Here is a 15,225-nt window from a genome sequence, read left to right on the forward strand (position 1 = left end):
AAAAGTGAGTAGCCTATATGTTCTTCCAGACTATCCTCTACAACTATACCAAATTTCATCAAAATCTGTTCAACCTTTTAGGCTACAAACTGTAACAAACATCCATCCATCCATTCATCTATCCATCCAAACTTTCGCCTTTATAATATTAGTAAGAAATATTAGTAAGATAGATGTAAGGGCCAATTAAGTTATATTTCAAGCTTAGAAAAGTATACGAAGACTGGTCATAACATGAGCTAGAGACCATGCCGTGTCTGAATATTGTTAAATCTGTGTACAAAGTTAATACGATCTGCTTATTAGGAGTATAATAAGTCGGCATATTCCATACTCAGCTCGTTCCGCCGATATCATCTCGCGCTATTTTTATTTTATTCATAGAGACAGAATCTTTATTCTTTTGTTTACTCCATTCCACCGCCAGAGGACGGTACGGCGCGACACACATAAATTCCCTTTCATTTAGGGTTCCTTATACAATGTTACATAAATCATTGTATAGATTTCCAAATAGTGTTCTTTTATATCAGATACTATCTCTGAACCGCGGTTTTACCCTAACACTATTCTTTGTAAGTTTCTAATAGTTCGGTGCTAAGAAAACACTTAATTCTTATTTACATCTATGCTAATATTGTAAAGAGGAAATATTTCTATTTTTGTATGTATTCGATTAACGTAAAAACTACGGAGCCGATTTAAAAAAATCTTTCACCATTAGAAAAGTAATTTATCTGTGAGTAACATAGGCTATGTTTTATTTTTTAATTTTACGCAAACGAAGTCGTGTTAGATATATTCAATAATTCTAAAATCATTGATTAGTCATAATAATTAATTAGTAAATTGAATTCTGTTACATTATTATTATTATTTTGGGTGACACACTAGCAGCTAGTTAGCTGATGCGTGTGTTGTATAGCTCGGAGATTTTAAGATTGTCTAATCTATTTTTAAAAGCATTGACTGTTGGAGCCGCCACTACAGTATCCGGAAGCCTGTTCCATGCCGTGACTACTCTGTTAGGCAGAAAATGCTTGAATGAGTTCCTTTTTGCTGTTGGTTGCCATAGTTTCAAACGATGACCACGCATGTTAAATTTACATGTTATGTTAGTTACATGTTAAAGAAGTAAGTAAAACTATATTTAAAAAATAATATAACTATATGGAACCCAGGCACAAAATCAATACCTGGATTATGCTATTGTTTTATTGCTAAACTAGCTTTTGCCCGCAACTCCGTCCGCGTGAAATTTGTAAATAATAATAAAGAAAGAAATAAATATAGCCTATGATACAGATAAATTACCTTTCTAACGGTGAATGAATTTTAAAATCGACCCAGTAGTTTTTGAGCCGATTTATTACAATCAAACAAACAAAATTTTCTTCTTTATAATGGTAGTATAGATGACTCTTACTTCGACTGTTAAAGGTCGTATAAACAAACATCATGCAATATTTTATGGTATAACGTTTAATTAAGAGAGTTTCTGATTTATTTTATACTAGCTTTCAACCTCGACTCCGTCCGCGTGGAATTAAAAAAAAACACAAAAGTGAGTAGCCTATCTGATCTTCCAGACCATCCTCTACATATGCCTTTCATCGAGGTCCATTCAGCTGTTTATGCTACAAACTCTAACAAACATCTATCCATCTAAACTTTTGCGTTTATAATATTGATAATTTAACGCTGGACTTTCAACGTCGTCGAATCTTTTTAATAAATTGAATAAGATATAATTGATGACTAGCTGTTGCTCGCGATTTCACCCTCCGACTCTACCTCAGTGGTAACATGGCTTTTTAATGGTGCAAGAATTTTTTAATGTGGTCCAATGGTTTAAGAGTTATTTCAAAAATATAAATCTTTCCTCTTTAGAACATTACTACAGATTTTTAAGTCAAAAGTATATGCACAAGATAGGAGTTGCAGCCACTTTTTACTCCTATTTTAGTTATTAGAAGAAATACATTTAATTGTATATCTAAATATTAAAGTTAAGAACCCAATTCCGCTCATAGATAGTCTCAACTAGTAAATTGAGTTCATTTAGCTAGACACCTACTGTCTAGATAATATGAACTAGGGCAAAATACTGGCACAATAAATTATCTGTTGCTCTCATGTGTTTTATGAAAAAAACAAACTTCAACCTGAAATCGATAAATGTCAAAAACGTCAAACTTCGAAAAAAGAACGCGGTCGGCGGAAACGGCGCCATTAGTGCGTTTTATACTTTTTAAATTGATCAGTTGTTAGCGGCCTGGCGCAGACGTCATCGCCCGGCGAGCGCGCGCGGGTAAAAACATCGCGGTTAGGTAAACGCACAACGTTTACACTAAACCGATCTTTTTAAAATAGTGATGCTAGTTTTCGTATCGATATACTTCTGGAAGTACCTTTAACAGTATAAAAAACGGGTGTTTTTAAACTTTTTTACCTTGAAATTAATTAGAGTGTCGGGGAATTTAGACTGTTTAGGGGTTAGGCTCTTGTGATCTACGGGGCCTGGGTTGAATCCCGCCGTGTGTCAGTGTGTTTAAGATTTTTGAATTCATATGTACATTCACTAGATTTTCCCACGGTGGTCAAAAAAATGAAAAGGAATTCATTCGGCATGTGCTCGGTGTACACCGAAGCGCCGGTTTTTAATGATTCCTAAAAACAGAACACGCAGTTTTACAAAATAGTAGAAAAAAAAAGGTGGTGAGGTATTTATTTTTTACTATGATTGTTGTTCTGTATCTACATTTTATTTTTACTCTCTGCTCTTCTCCGTAGTTCTAGATAGAGACAGATATAAGTAAAGCTTCAAAAATATGTTCTAATTTTTTGTATAATTATAACACTTTACTAAAAACGACTTTAAATAAAAGGACAAATAATAAACAAAACAGTGCCATTTATAATCTTCAATGCATGTGAAGTGAACTAAACTTAATCATATTTCATCGATATCGATACAACATTTTATAGACAACCCTTTTTCGTCTATTTATTTATCAAAATACTGGTTTGTATCAGCAGTCAATCATCACTGTGTTTTCAGATCACTCAGCGCTAAAACTCCCGAACCGTACATCTCTATAAAACGTAGCGTAAACTCTAAAGTCTATATTGTACATTTTTACTGCGTATTAATTTGTTTATCTATTATTAACATGCTTTAATTTACGGCAGTAATAAAAACCGCACGGTATGTTTTGGAATTTGCTCTCGTCTGTTGTTTTTTTTAGTGCAGTGAAAATATTTTTGAACGTACACAAAGGTTTTATGGTTTTGAAACCTAGTAGTCTAGTGTGGTTAATTTATTACTGATACTGGTTTTTTTTTAAATTCTGTGCAGAAGAAATCGCAAGTAAAAGTTAGTTCGATATGCATATATTATACAGAACTATTTCATTCGCATGAAATTATGAAAAATTTATTTTATTGTTTACATTTGTCAAATTATGAATAACAAATGGCAAAATGACATGACATGACAAATCTTGCTTCCTTGATGTTGGCCGCAACTTATGGTCTCTTTCCCACATTAGGCTTTTCATCCAAAATATTTACCCCCTAAATTTAATGGCGTAAAAGTATATAGCCTAAAGCGTGACGTCAGTGTAGGGCTTCTTGTTAAAAAATAGTTATTCAAAAATATGCTGTAATTGCTGACATGTTAGGTAACAAAGAAGTGTGTGTTAATGCTTTATTATAATAGTATAGAAGTATAGATATAATTTTAGTACACTTTTATTACCTTACTTTTTAATTTTGTTTTTAACAATGTATTTTTATTGGTCGTTTAAGGATCGCTTTAGGCGATAAAACCGCAAGACATTTTTACGGTTTTATATCATCCGAGATCGAGGGAAGGCAATTCTCACGTCTTTAAACTGATCTTTAACGTATATTTAAGCCTCGATTGAGGCAAATCAATGTCTATCTTACGTCAGGATAGACATGTATCCGACAAATTTATTTAACCCGACTACGGGAAACTATAGTTTTATTTCTTTTTATAATATAAGGTGGCAAACGAGCAAGCGGCCACCTGAATCCACCGAAATGGAAAACGACCACTGCCCATAATCTTCCGCAATTGCAGTTGCGTTGCCTACCCTTAATTGAGGGAGGAAGGTTCGCACATAAAGAGGACAATTCCCCTTCCTATGCGTCTCCTCCACCGTCAAATCCACTTTTCCTTCCCATCCTCTCCACTTAAGAAAAGAGAGAAAGGGTCTAAAGTTATACCTCCGGCACCACACTTATCAGACGAATTCAAGCCCGGTGAATCTGTAAATGCCTCTTCAAGGCAAACAGTGACAAATCAGTCACAAAAAAAAAAAATTATCAGACGAAAAGCTTCCACTTCACCTTCGCCTGTTTTCTGTGTGGTCGTGGTATTACATCGTTAAAGCGGGCGCTACCTCTGTTAAAAACTAATTTGTTAGTGCAACAAATTTACTTGACCCGGGTGTTAAAAGTACAACAAGATTGTCGGGCAGTACCTGTCTCAATATTTCTAAATGCGTTTTACAATTTAGAGACAGACCTAATATTAATAATCATACCGGGCCGGTTAATTTTGTAGCACTATATTATGTAATTCATTCGGATCTCGCGACTGGCGTAGTCTTAATGAAATAATGTGCAAAACAATTGAAAATCGCCATTCTAACGTTTAACGTACATTGGCCGCAATAGGTACAAATTGAAGCCGCCATTAAAGTCTACTGAACAGTCGATAGCGTTTAAACTAAATAACTCGGTCTTTTATGAATCATTTCTAAATTTACGATTAATCACAACTTAAACGTCGCTAAAATAACTAATGCTGGGTTTATTTCATTGTTATCTAGTAATCCATTAGTTTTAGTTTGATCTTAGATTCAACGAAGTAAAATTCAAGTTACCTTCGGAAACGCATTTCATAAAGTTTCGAACAAGAAACACTAACGAATTGTTAAATGTAGCTGAGAAACTGACCATAAATATTATACAACTAGCTGATGCCCGCGATTTCGTCTGTGCAATATTAAGATTACGTAGCCTATAATATACCCGTCTATGTCGGCTACCCTTCAGTGAAAGTCCGGTCGAAATCGGCCCAGTCGTTTCGGATTACCCGGAACAAACGTGGTTTGCGGACAGACAGACAAAAATTGTTTAATGCTATTTTCGTTAATTTCCCGAAATCTGAAATTTTTCTTTTGATATTACAAATAGACACTACATTTCATTATATGTATAGATAGATTTGTAGTTTGTAGTATATGACAAAATTAACTTTATATGAATTGCGAGGAGCGAAGTGAAAACGCATTATGGTTTACGCTCATCGAAATATTTCAGTAGTTGACCACAATATTTAAATACAAGCTTTCGCCCTCGACTCCATCCACGTGGAATGAAAAAAACAAAAGTGAGTAGCCGATGTGTTCTTCCAGACTGTCCTTTACATTTATACCAAATTTCATCGAGATCCGTTAAGTCGTTTAGGCTACAAACTCTTACAAACATCCATCCATCCATCTAAACTTTCGCATTTATAATATTAGTAAGATATAATATAATATATAGATAACGTAATAATGTTTGCTCGGTTTCGCTTCGTATGTAAAAGCAAACGGAGCTTAATGTATTGGATACATCGGTAACAGGGCTAGTTGCATTCATAATCTCGCGGTATCAATTATTCTACGGCTTCCGGCTTACTACATGTTAAAATGTCCAAGTAAAACGTACGGATGTGTAAAAAATCATATCATTGCTTCAGCCAACACACAAATGAGGGGAATAAATGTTTATTATTTACTAGCTGTTCCGGTGCGACTTCAGCCGCACACAATTATGAAAAATTTATTATATTATTTACATGTTATGTTATTATATATTATATATTATATATTATATTATTTACATTATGAGTCAAATTATCAATTGCAAATGTCAAAATGACATGACATGATGACAAACCATGGTAACCTTGTTTCCTTGACGTTGGTAGCAACTTATGGTCTCTTTCCCACATTAGGGTTTTTATCCAAAATATTTACCACCTAAGTTTAATGGCGTGGAAATATATAGCCTAAAGCGTGACGTAAGTCTAAGGCTTTTTATTAAAAAAAGAATATTCAAAAATATGTTGTATTTGACATCTTAGGCAACAAAGTGTGTGTTTACGCTTTATTATAATAGTATAGATTAATACAGAAACAAGATATTACTGGAAACTTCTGTAATTATTAGAAAGCTGCAGGGGTTGTTAATTATATAAACAGCTGATGCGGTCTGTCGGCCTGCTTGATCGGATGCAATTACAGTTTAGTGCGGCCGTAAAAATGGGGTAACAAAATGGTCGGCAGGTAAAACCCTATTGTTGACCGCAACTTTTTTATACCAAGTTTAAAATAAGCTCCACTTAAATGGACATCGGGTTTAACAAATCTATTACGTTTTCGTTTGTAATCGCGTTTTTTTGTTTTATAAATGAGATTGTTAAATGTAAACTAAAATTGTACAGGATGTTATTTTTTGACAAGTATTAAAAATTAAAAAAAACTAATAAGTCTGAAATACGCGTCTAAAAGCGATCGGTATTGTTCATATTCGCCATACACGGACCGCAGTTTTCGCCACTAAAAACGCTGGTAGAGATATCTCTAACTGGACTGTCTTTATTTTATTGTGTTAATACTATTGTAGGCTTGTGAATTTATAATGATATTTAATTAGAAGCTTAAATACAAAATTATTAATATTACAAGCGCAAAGTTTAGATGGATGGATGTTAGAGTTTGTAGCCTAAACGGCTGAATGGATCTCGATGAAATTTGGCAACGACGCAGAGGATCATCTGGAAGAACACATAGGCTAATCACTTTATTTTAATTCCACACGGACGCAATCGCGGGCAAAAGCTAGTTGTAAATATAGTTTATTTTATCAGGTTTAAGTAAAGAGGTTATAGTTGATTTCATGTAATGGTAATCTTGTGAAAGGTTTTGCATAGTTGATAAGATTGAGACTGTCATATTTCTAATTCAACTGGCAGCAAATTGGTTACGTGATTAGATACGTCCGAGTACGAAATGGAATTTATAGTAACCTTATAATTTGAAATGCACCGACATTAAGACTGATTTGAGTTTAATAGTATCCAGATTAGATAAGATGAAAGTTATTATTTTTAGATAGACATTAGTATCTAAAATATCTAACAGATGTATCAAGTGAATTCAAATTATTAATAGACTTTCGCCCGTGATTCCGTCCGCGTGGAATTAAAAAAACAACAAAAGTAAGTAATTTGTGTGTTCTTCCAGATTATCCTCTACATCTATACCAAATTTCAACCAAATTCGTTGAGACGTTTAGGCTACAAACTCAAACAAACATCCATCCATCTAAACTTTCGCTTTATTAATATTAGTAAGATTTCTAAATACTTTTTAAACACATTTTAGGCTTAGAATACTAATTTGCTATTATTCTGTAAACTTTAGAAAGTTTATGGTCATGTTTATTTTTTAAACTTATCATAAATTAAACAAGGGTTTATTAAAGCCTTTTGCATAGTATGAAGTTGAACAATTGGCTGCGATTCTCATTTAAAAAATGGTGGCAGCCCGAAGAAGCGAAACGCCTTGACATTTTGAAGTGCAGCGCAGTGGATGGTGGCCCATGGTAGGGCTTTTAAAGGATGAACTCGTGCTTGTATTGCATTTACGCGCCCTCCAATACGACCCTTCCCCTTACCGGCGAATCCTATGGAATACTTACAAACGACTCAAAAGCAAGCCAGTCTGGTTTTGTATTTCCATGCGCGCGGATCGCAGGCGCGTCGCTCGTCCAAACGTAACCGTTCCAAAGTCTCTTTCGAATTTTTGAAAAAGGAACACTACAGCTTCTTTTTGTCTATTCATTTCTTAATATGTCTGGCCATTGAATTTTGACGTTTCGTTGTTTTTTTTTCGTCTACGGATTTTGCGTGTAAGCCATAAACTTTTGAGAAAGTTTTTGAAAAGTTTTTTTTTCTGATCTTTATTTGGATTTAATTAGAAATTGTGTTGGAAATGGTATTGTTTTGTGTCTAATTAATTTTGTTTGTTTCTGTTTTGATAAAGAAGATGCAATTGTATTTTTTTGTTTTTGTTTTGATGTTTCGCTGTGTTTTTGTGAAGTGAGTAACTATTTTCGAAGTGATTTAAATTCTAAACAGGACGTTTAGTGGTAACGGTAAATTGAGTTTTGGCAAACATTGGAGCATCATGAAGCTGTTTTGGAAAGTTTTGTGTTTTTTTATTCTGTTCATTGAAGCTGTCACCGGTAATTGGTGGTAAGTTATCACATATTATTCCATATTTAAAAATTTGGAAAAAGTTATTTTACTTTTTTAATTAGCCTTATTTTACTTTTATTACATGTGTTTAAAACGGCTGCAATCCTATGTTACTGGCAGTTTTTGTTAGTTATCTATAAATAGCGTTTCCTTAACACAAATAACGAAATGTTTACCTTTTGCTTTGTTCTCTACATTGTTGTTTAATACGTCGTTTAAAAACTAACAATTTATAAAACATGCCACAACTTTGTTTTTAACATTTCGTGTTTTTATAACTTGAAGACGAATTTAAAAAAAAATCTTACAAAGCAATAGTTCATTGTTCTAGAAAGTTTATCTCTTTTCTTTCAGGTATTATAAACCGTACTATATTTTTAAGTTGATCAAATTACATAAATGAACATAACTTTATAAAGATCAAGTCAGATTCACGGATATACAAGAAAAGTTTTAATTATGTAAAGTTTTTAATACATTATGCGTGTTTTTTCCCGTTTCATTCATGTCTCACGTTGATATACATTTGCTAGAAAAAAAGCCTGGATTGCACTTAACTCGAGATTGTCTACACTCGGCTTGTGGAGTCCTCACTCCTATGTTTGCGGCTAATTAGTTACGAGATTTTTATGACGTTCTTTTTTTTTTACTTTTTTTTCTCGCGCAGAACGCCGAGAGCGAAGCTTCATTTGAAAATGGAATGTTGTTTTTCTTTAAAATGTAACAGCGTTTGTAAAGTTACAATGCCAACTTCAAAATTACAAAATAATGTTAATACAGCTATTGTTTTATTTTTTTTTTAAGAACAAAATCCATCGGCATCAAGAAAAACATTTTATTTTTAATCTATCCAGTTGCGTAGAAATACACGCAACAAAGGTACTTCAAGTTATTTATATTTTTTTTAAATGGCTCATTTTTATGTCAACATGTATGTAATCTAAATACAGCTAGGCAGTGTCCGAGAAATCGATTTAAATTGTATAGATGCGTAACCGATCGATTAGAGCATTGGAAATCGATACGCGCTAACAAAATCATTATTATAGCTACCGTTTGAGATGTTTTTAATTGTACAGTTATTAATGGTGAGTTTTCACTGTTTATACAATAAATAATAAATTTAAAAACTATAATGCCAAAAATCCTTTTGTCAATAGAAAGTTACAATACACTAAATTATATCTTCGTACTATTTTAAATGACAAAGTTTAGGTAGATGTTTATTAGACTTTTTATCCTAGACTGCTAAACCGATCTTAACGAAATTTGTTACATATGTAGAGAATGGAACAACATAGGCTACTGTGTTTTTGAATTCTACGCGGACGGAGTCGCAAGCGAAAGCTTACTAGGGTACAATTATTATTCGATTTTATTTTAACTCCACTTAAGTCGCAGGTAAGTAAGTTCAAGTTACATTCTAATACATAAATACACTAGCTGTTGCTCGCGACTTCGCCCGCATGAAATTAATATAGCCTCTGTTACTCACTGATAAGTTATCTTTCTAACAGTGAAAGAATTTTTAAAATTGGCCTAGTGATTTTTGAGTTACTTCAATACATGCAAAAATTCAAAAAAATACAAATCTTTCCTCTTTATAATATTAGTATAGATTTTTAATCTTCCATATCTTTAATTTCTTATTTTTATTTATAGTACATTTTACATGATTTTCTATTAAAAAAAATAAAACATATTATATAAAAAAAAACATACAGACGAATTGAGTACCTCCTTCTTTTGGGAAGTCGGTCAAAAATAGAAGTCCGCTGCGGAAGAAGCTGGAAGCTGCGGAATCGGATGACTCAAGCAACCAGTAGTCAGGGCTGCAGAGACAGGAATCTCCTCACTATTCGTGCGGTTTCTAAAATAACCGCCTTTTGAATCGGGCCCTTAATCCAACTGTCTAGCGAGAGCTTCTTGAGGTGCTGGTAGAAGCTTTTCGCTATTAGCGAATGTACCGAAACGACTATCGGAATAATGGTAGTCGATTTCATACTAGTATAAATAACTATTATACTTGTTAGAAACATTCATATTCCTTTACATATTTCTATAAACAGTATATTTGCGAACTTTAACAAATATGTTTAGTTAAATTGCCTTGCAACGGTAAGTATTGTTTATCTTCGTTGTCTCACTGTCTGTTACTCAGTTTGGTGGAAATTCGAGTGTACAATAAACATGTATATACGATATCTTATAGCAGTGTCGTTATGTACGAGGTGCGCGTGGAATTAAAAACAAAAGTATGTCTACGTGTTCTTCCAGACATTTCTACATTTATGTCGAAGCGTTTAGGGGACAAACTCTAAGATCCATCTAAACTCTCGCATTTATAATATAAGTACGATTGATTTTTTTTTAATTTGACCACCAACCTTAAGGTAGTTAAACAAACTTAAATGAAGTCTATTTACAGTATATGTGAATATTTTTATTAAATTGTAGTGAAAAAAAAAACAAAAATGTTAACATTTGTTACTCTATAAAATTTATGTTTTGATGACGGATATATTCTTTTTTTTTTAATATATTGTGAAGTGGTAAACGAACAAGCGGCCGCTACCCATAGACATCCGCATTTGCAGATGCGTTACCTAATCTTAATCGACGGAAGAAGAGACGCACATAAATAAGATATTCCCCTTTCTTATGCGTCTAATCCACTTTTCCTTTTCGTTCTTTCCTCTTAAGAAAAGGGCGGAAAAGAAAAGAGACTAAAATTAGGCCTCCGGTACCACACTCATTAGACGAAAGGCGGAATTGCTTCCATTTCAAGCCTGTTTTCTGTGTGGTCGTGGCATTACACCGGGCGAGCCAGCCCATTCGTGCGAAGATGTTAAACGGGCTCTACCATTGTTAGAATTTGGAATATAGATTTCGGTAGTTGTTTTCTATATAATTGCTAGTTTATTTCAAATTGTACGTTCATTACCTTTACATTACCCTTAAGGCAGGTGTAATATTCCTTGTAACATGTCGCACTAAACATTCCTACCTATCCCGCGAATTCGCGTCGCATACATGAAACGCGATCCCCGTTCAAGTCAGGTACAGTCGAGACCATCATCGTAGATGTTATTTACTAGCTAACGCTCGCGACTCTGACTGTGAGGAATTAAAATTAAATTTGTAGTCTATGTCCTTTTAGACTGTCCGATGACGAATTTCAACGAGATTCTTTTATTCGTTCTGGAGATATCATCAGATCATCATTCAGAGTCACAGAAATCGGCGGTGTTCCAAAGGAAAAATTACCTTGTTCTTTGCATCAAGACACACTCGCCTCTTTCTACAAATAATTAATTTGATAGTAGTGTATTGATTTTTTTTTCGAGTCTGGTTTCAAAATGTCCAAAGCTTTTAAGATGGTACACCGACATTCTCCGCGACTGTACATTAAGAAACTTTTACCCAAATGTAAATATTCAGTTTTTGCCTGTAACACATTTGGATGCGACTGTACCAATGCATTTGTGCGGCACACGAGTGATTAATGGGAAAGATCCCGTTGTGTACAGGTCGTGAGAAGAGGCTAGCTTTCCATAGACACGAGAAAACTTATGCCCTGTCTACACCCTTTACAGTCGCTATAGGGTTTCACTTAAAAAAAACCGCTTAAATGATGTATCTGTACGGGTTTTATTTTGTTTTATACTAGCTTTCGCCCGCGACTTCGTCCGCGTCAAATTTAATAGCTTATGTTACTCACTGTCAACGTAGCTTTTTAATGGTGAAAGAATTTTTGAAATCGGCCCAGTAGTTTTTGCGTTATTTCATTACAATCGAACAAAGTTTTCCATTTTATAATATTAACATAGATAGACTAGCTGTTGCTCGCGACTTTGCTCTCGTGGAATGAAAAAATATAGCCTATGTTTTCCACGGATAACATAGCTTTTTATTGGTGAAAGAATATTTAAAATCGGTCAAGGAGTATTTGATTTATTTCAATACTTTTAAAAAATAAAAATCTCTCTTTTTTTTATAATATTAGTATAGATAGGCGTAGTTACGTATAGAATTAAAGCCTTTTTATGAGCATTTTGAATATTATGAACAATATTGGTTATAACTAATTGTTATGGCATAAATAATTGGCGTAAATATGTTATAATACCAGTTGTATAAGAACATATCTAATGTAGGTATAGTTACTCGTGCAAAATACTGACTTTGCAGTAATGTAACCTTATTTAACTAATTGGTAGTGATTTCTCCTTTGTTATTTATCATTGAATAATAACGTTAATATATCGTAAACATTCAACTTGATATCTTGTTTATTTTGTTAACATAGTCGTACATAAGATAATTTCCTATTGTTCAACGCTTATTAACATGCTATAAAATTCTTTACTTTATATGATATCTACGTAATTAGAGCATGTTTAATCTTACTAATATTATAATTACTAGCTTTCCCTCGCGACTCCGGCCTCGTGGAATTAAAAAAACAAATAGCCTATGTGTTCTTTCAGACTTTCCTCTACATCTATCCTAAATTTCATTGAAATCCGTTCAGCCGTTTAGGCTAAAAAAACTCTAACTAACATCCATCCATCTAAACTTTCGCATTTATAATATTAGTAAGATAACTATTATAACTAATATTATAAATATGAAAGTTTAGATGGATGGATAGATGGATGGATGTTTGTTGGAGTTTGTAGCCTAAACGGCTGAACGGATTTCGACGAAATTTAGCATAGATGTAGAGGAAACTCTAAAAGAACACATAGGCTATTCACATTTGTTTTTATTCAATACAACGCGGACGGAGTCGCGGGCGAAAGTTAGTTTGTACATTATGTTTACAAGTTAATTACCTAAATTTTTAAGTCAATTAAAGAAAGTCATATCTTAGTTATGTTTTAAATTTCGTGTAAAGTTTATTTCAAAACAAAACTAGTAGATTTTAAGTAACTATAATAGGAAGCATTTTTTACATATTTACTATTTTTTGGTCTTAATCTTAACTCAAAATGCTAACTATGGAACATTGTTGTTATTGAAATGGTAACTTTCACCCGCTTATTCGTCTGCGTGGTATTAAAAAAAAAGTAAGTAGCCTATGTGGTCTTTCAGACTATCCTCTATATCATTGCCAAATTTCGTCGAGATCCGTTCGGCAGTTTAGGCTACAAACTCTAACAAACATCCATCCATCTATTTCGCTTTTAAGAGCAAATGGTTCTCTTCAACATGAGTTTTTTTATTAATGGTAAATAAGATTTCCGTTTGACGCTTGTTTAATCCTGAAGCATCTAATGTGGTTTCAACTGCTGGCACCCTTTGTTTAAAATTTACCTTTTGGTTTGTAATAGACTAGGTTGCAAGGTTTCAATGTTTGTCAACTGTCGTTTGATGTCGCACGCCGCGATTTCCGCACCGGCTCGCACTAGAGGCAGTTAAAATTATTTATACCCCAGCCGGCACACGGAATAACTTTCACCGCCTTGCTTGACTATTTTGTAAACAAGCGAACATATGAAAATTACACATTGAATCAGTATTTGATAAGCTTTGTAATATTTTACGAATTATCTAATTTTAAAACTTTAAACATTTGTATTTTATTTCTTGCAAAATCACTTACAATTAAAGTAGTCAAAGCAACGATTGAGAAATTCAATTGAAAGTAAGCTTATATACCTATTCTAGTAATATAAATTAAAACAATAATTTAGAAATTTAGTAATAAACCCGAAACTATTTTATTATAAAAAGAAAGTAATAAGTGTCTACTCGTTGACAATAGTATTTGATTAATTTAACACTAGCTGTACCTCGCGACTTCGTCCGCGTTAGATAAAAAATAAGATCTATGTAAATCACTGATAACGTAGCTTTTTAATGGTGAAAGTATTTTTGATATCGGCCTAGTTTTAAGTTATTTTAAAACATACACAAATACAAATATGTCCTCTTTATAATTGTATAGTTATCAAATTAAATAAACCATTATCTTATTCTGTTTAATAAAACGATCACCGTATCAAATAGTTGATAATAAATTTGTTTATAAAAAAACTTTTGCTTACAATTCGGATTAATCCAATGCATAAAATGAGGATTGTTAAGAACCATGACTCGGATGCTTCACCCATTACGCTGTCGTGTATTTACTACGCAAATCACTATGCAACCATTCTTATGTTATTTTATTAATAAAAACAATCATTATTAAACTATATGACATTAAAATTAAGAGATTTTTAATTATTATAAATAAGGTAATTAATAATTACAATCATAATTAATCATCTCGTTAATGTAAAACGAAAAGTTTAGTGTGTGATTAAATTGTTGATAGTTTTAATTTAAAAATTGTCCAGGATAAGTTACTTTAGTAAAGTTAGTATAATTTTAAAGTAATATACGTAGTAGAGAAGGTAAGGAGTAAAAGGTTAGCATGGTATGGGCATGTTATGAGGGATGAATCGCATATTACAAGGGGAACGTTAGTTATGAGTGTGGAAGGGTACATCGGTAGAGGTAGACCTAGAAAGAGATGGATGGATTGCGTAAAAGGTGACATGATCAAAAAGGGAGTGATGACTGAGATGACGTATGATAGAGTTTTGTGGAGGACAAAAACCTGTTGCGCCCCTACAGGAGTAGGATAAAGAGATGATGAATAAATTCCAATTCATATATTATTTTTGGTAGTTCTTTGAATTAATTTTAATTCGAAAACTTAATTTTATTTTTAATATAAGGTGGCCAAGGAGCAAGCGGCCACCGAAATGGAAAGCGACGCTGCCCATAAACATTCGCATTTGCAGATGCGTTGCTTACCCTTAATTGACGGAGAAGGAGACGCACATAAAAAGGAGATTTCCCCTTCCTATGCGTCTCCTCCACCGTCA

The 15,225-nt window shown here is 33.2% G+C and overlaps 1 protein-coding gene across 2 annotated transcripts in view; it reads left to right on the forward strand.

Annotated features, from left to right (window-relative positions):
- The first annotated feature begins 7,824 nt into the window (after window positions 1-7,824).
- LOC106110565 (protein Wnt-4-like) overlaps window positions 7,825-15,225 on the forward strand; it is a 69,664-nt gene continuing 62,263 nt past the window's right edge. For both annotated transcript variants that reach the window (XM_013292432.1, XM_013292433.1), the window contains exon 1: window positions 7,825-8,341. In XM_013292432.1, the coding sequence (XP_013147886.1) occupies window positions 8,274-8,341 (68 nt within the window). In that variant the 5' untranslated portion in view covers window positions 7,825-8,273. The remainder of the gene's footprint in view (window positions 8,342-15,225) is intronic.

The sequence above is a fragment of the Papilio polytes genome, unplaced genomic scaffold (assembly GCF_000836215.1).
Source record: "Papilio polytes unplaced genomic scaffold, Ppol_1.0 DF824225.1, whole genome shotgun sequence".
NCBI lineage: Eukaryota > Metazoa > Arthropoda > Insecta > Lepidoptera > Papilionidae > Papilio > Papilio polytes.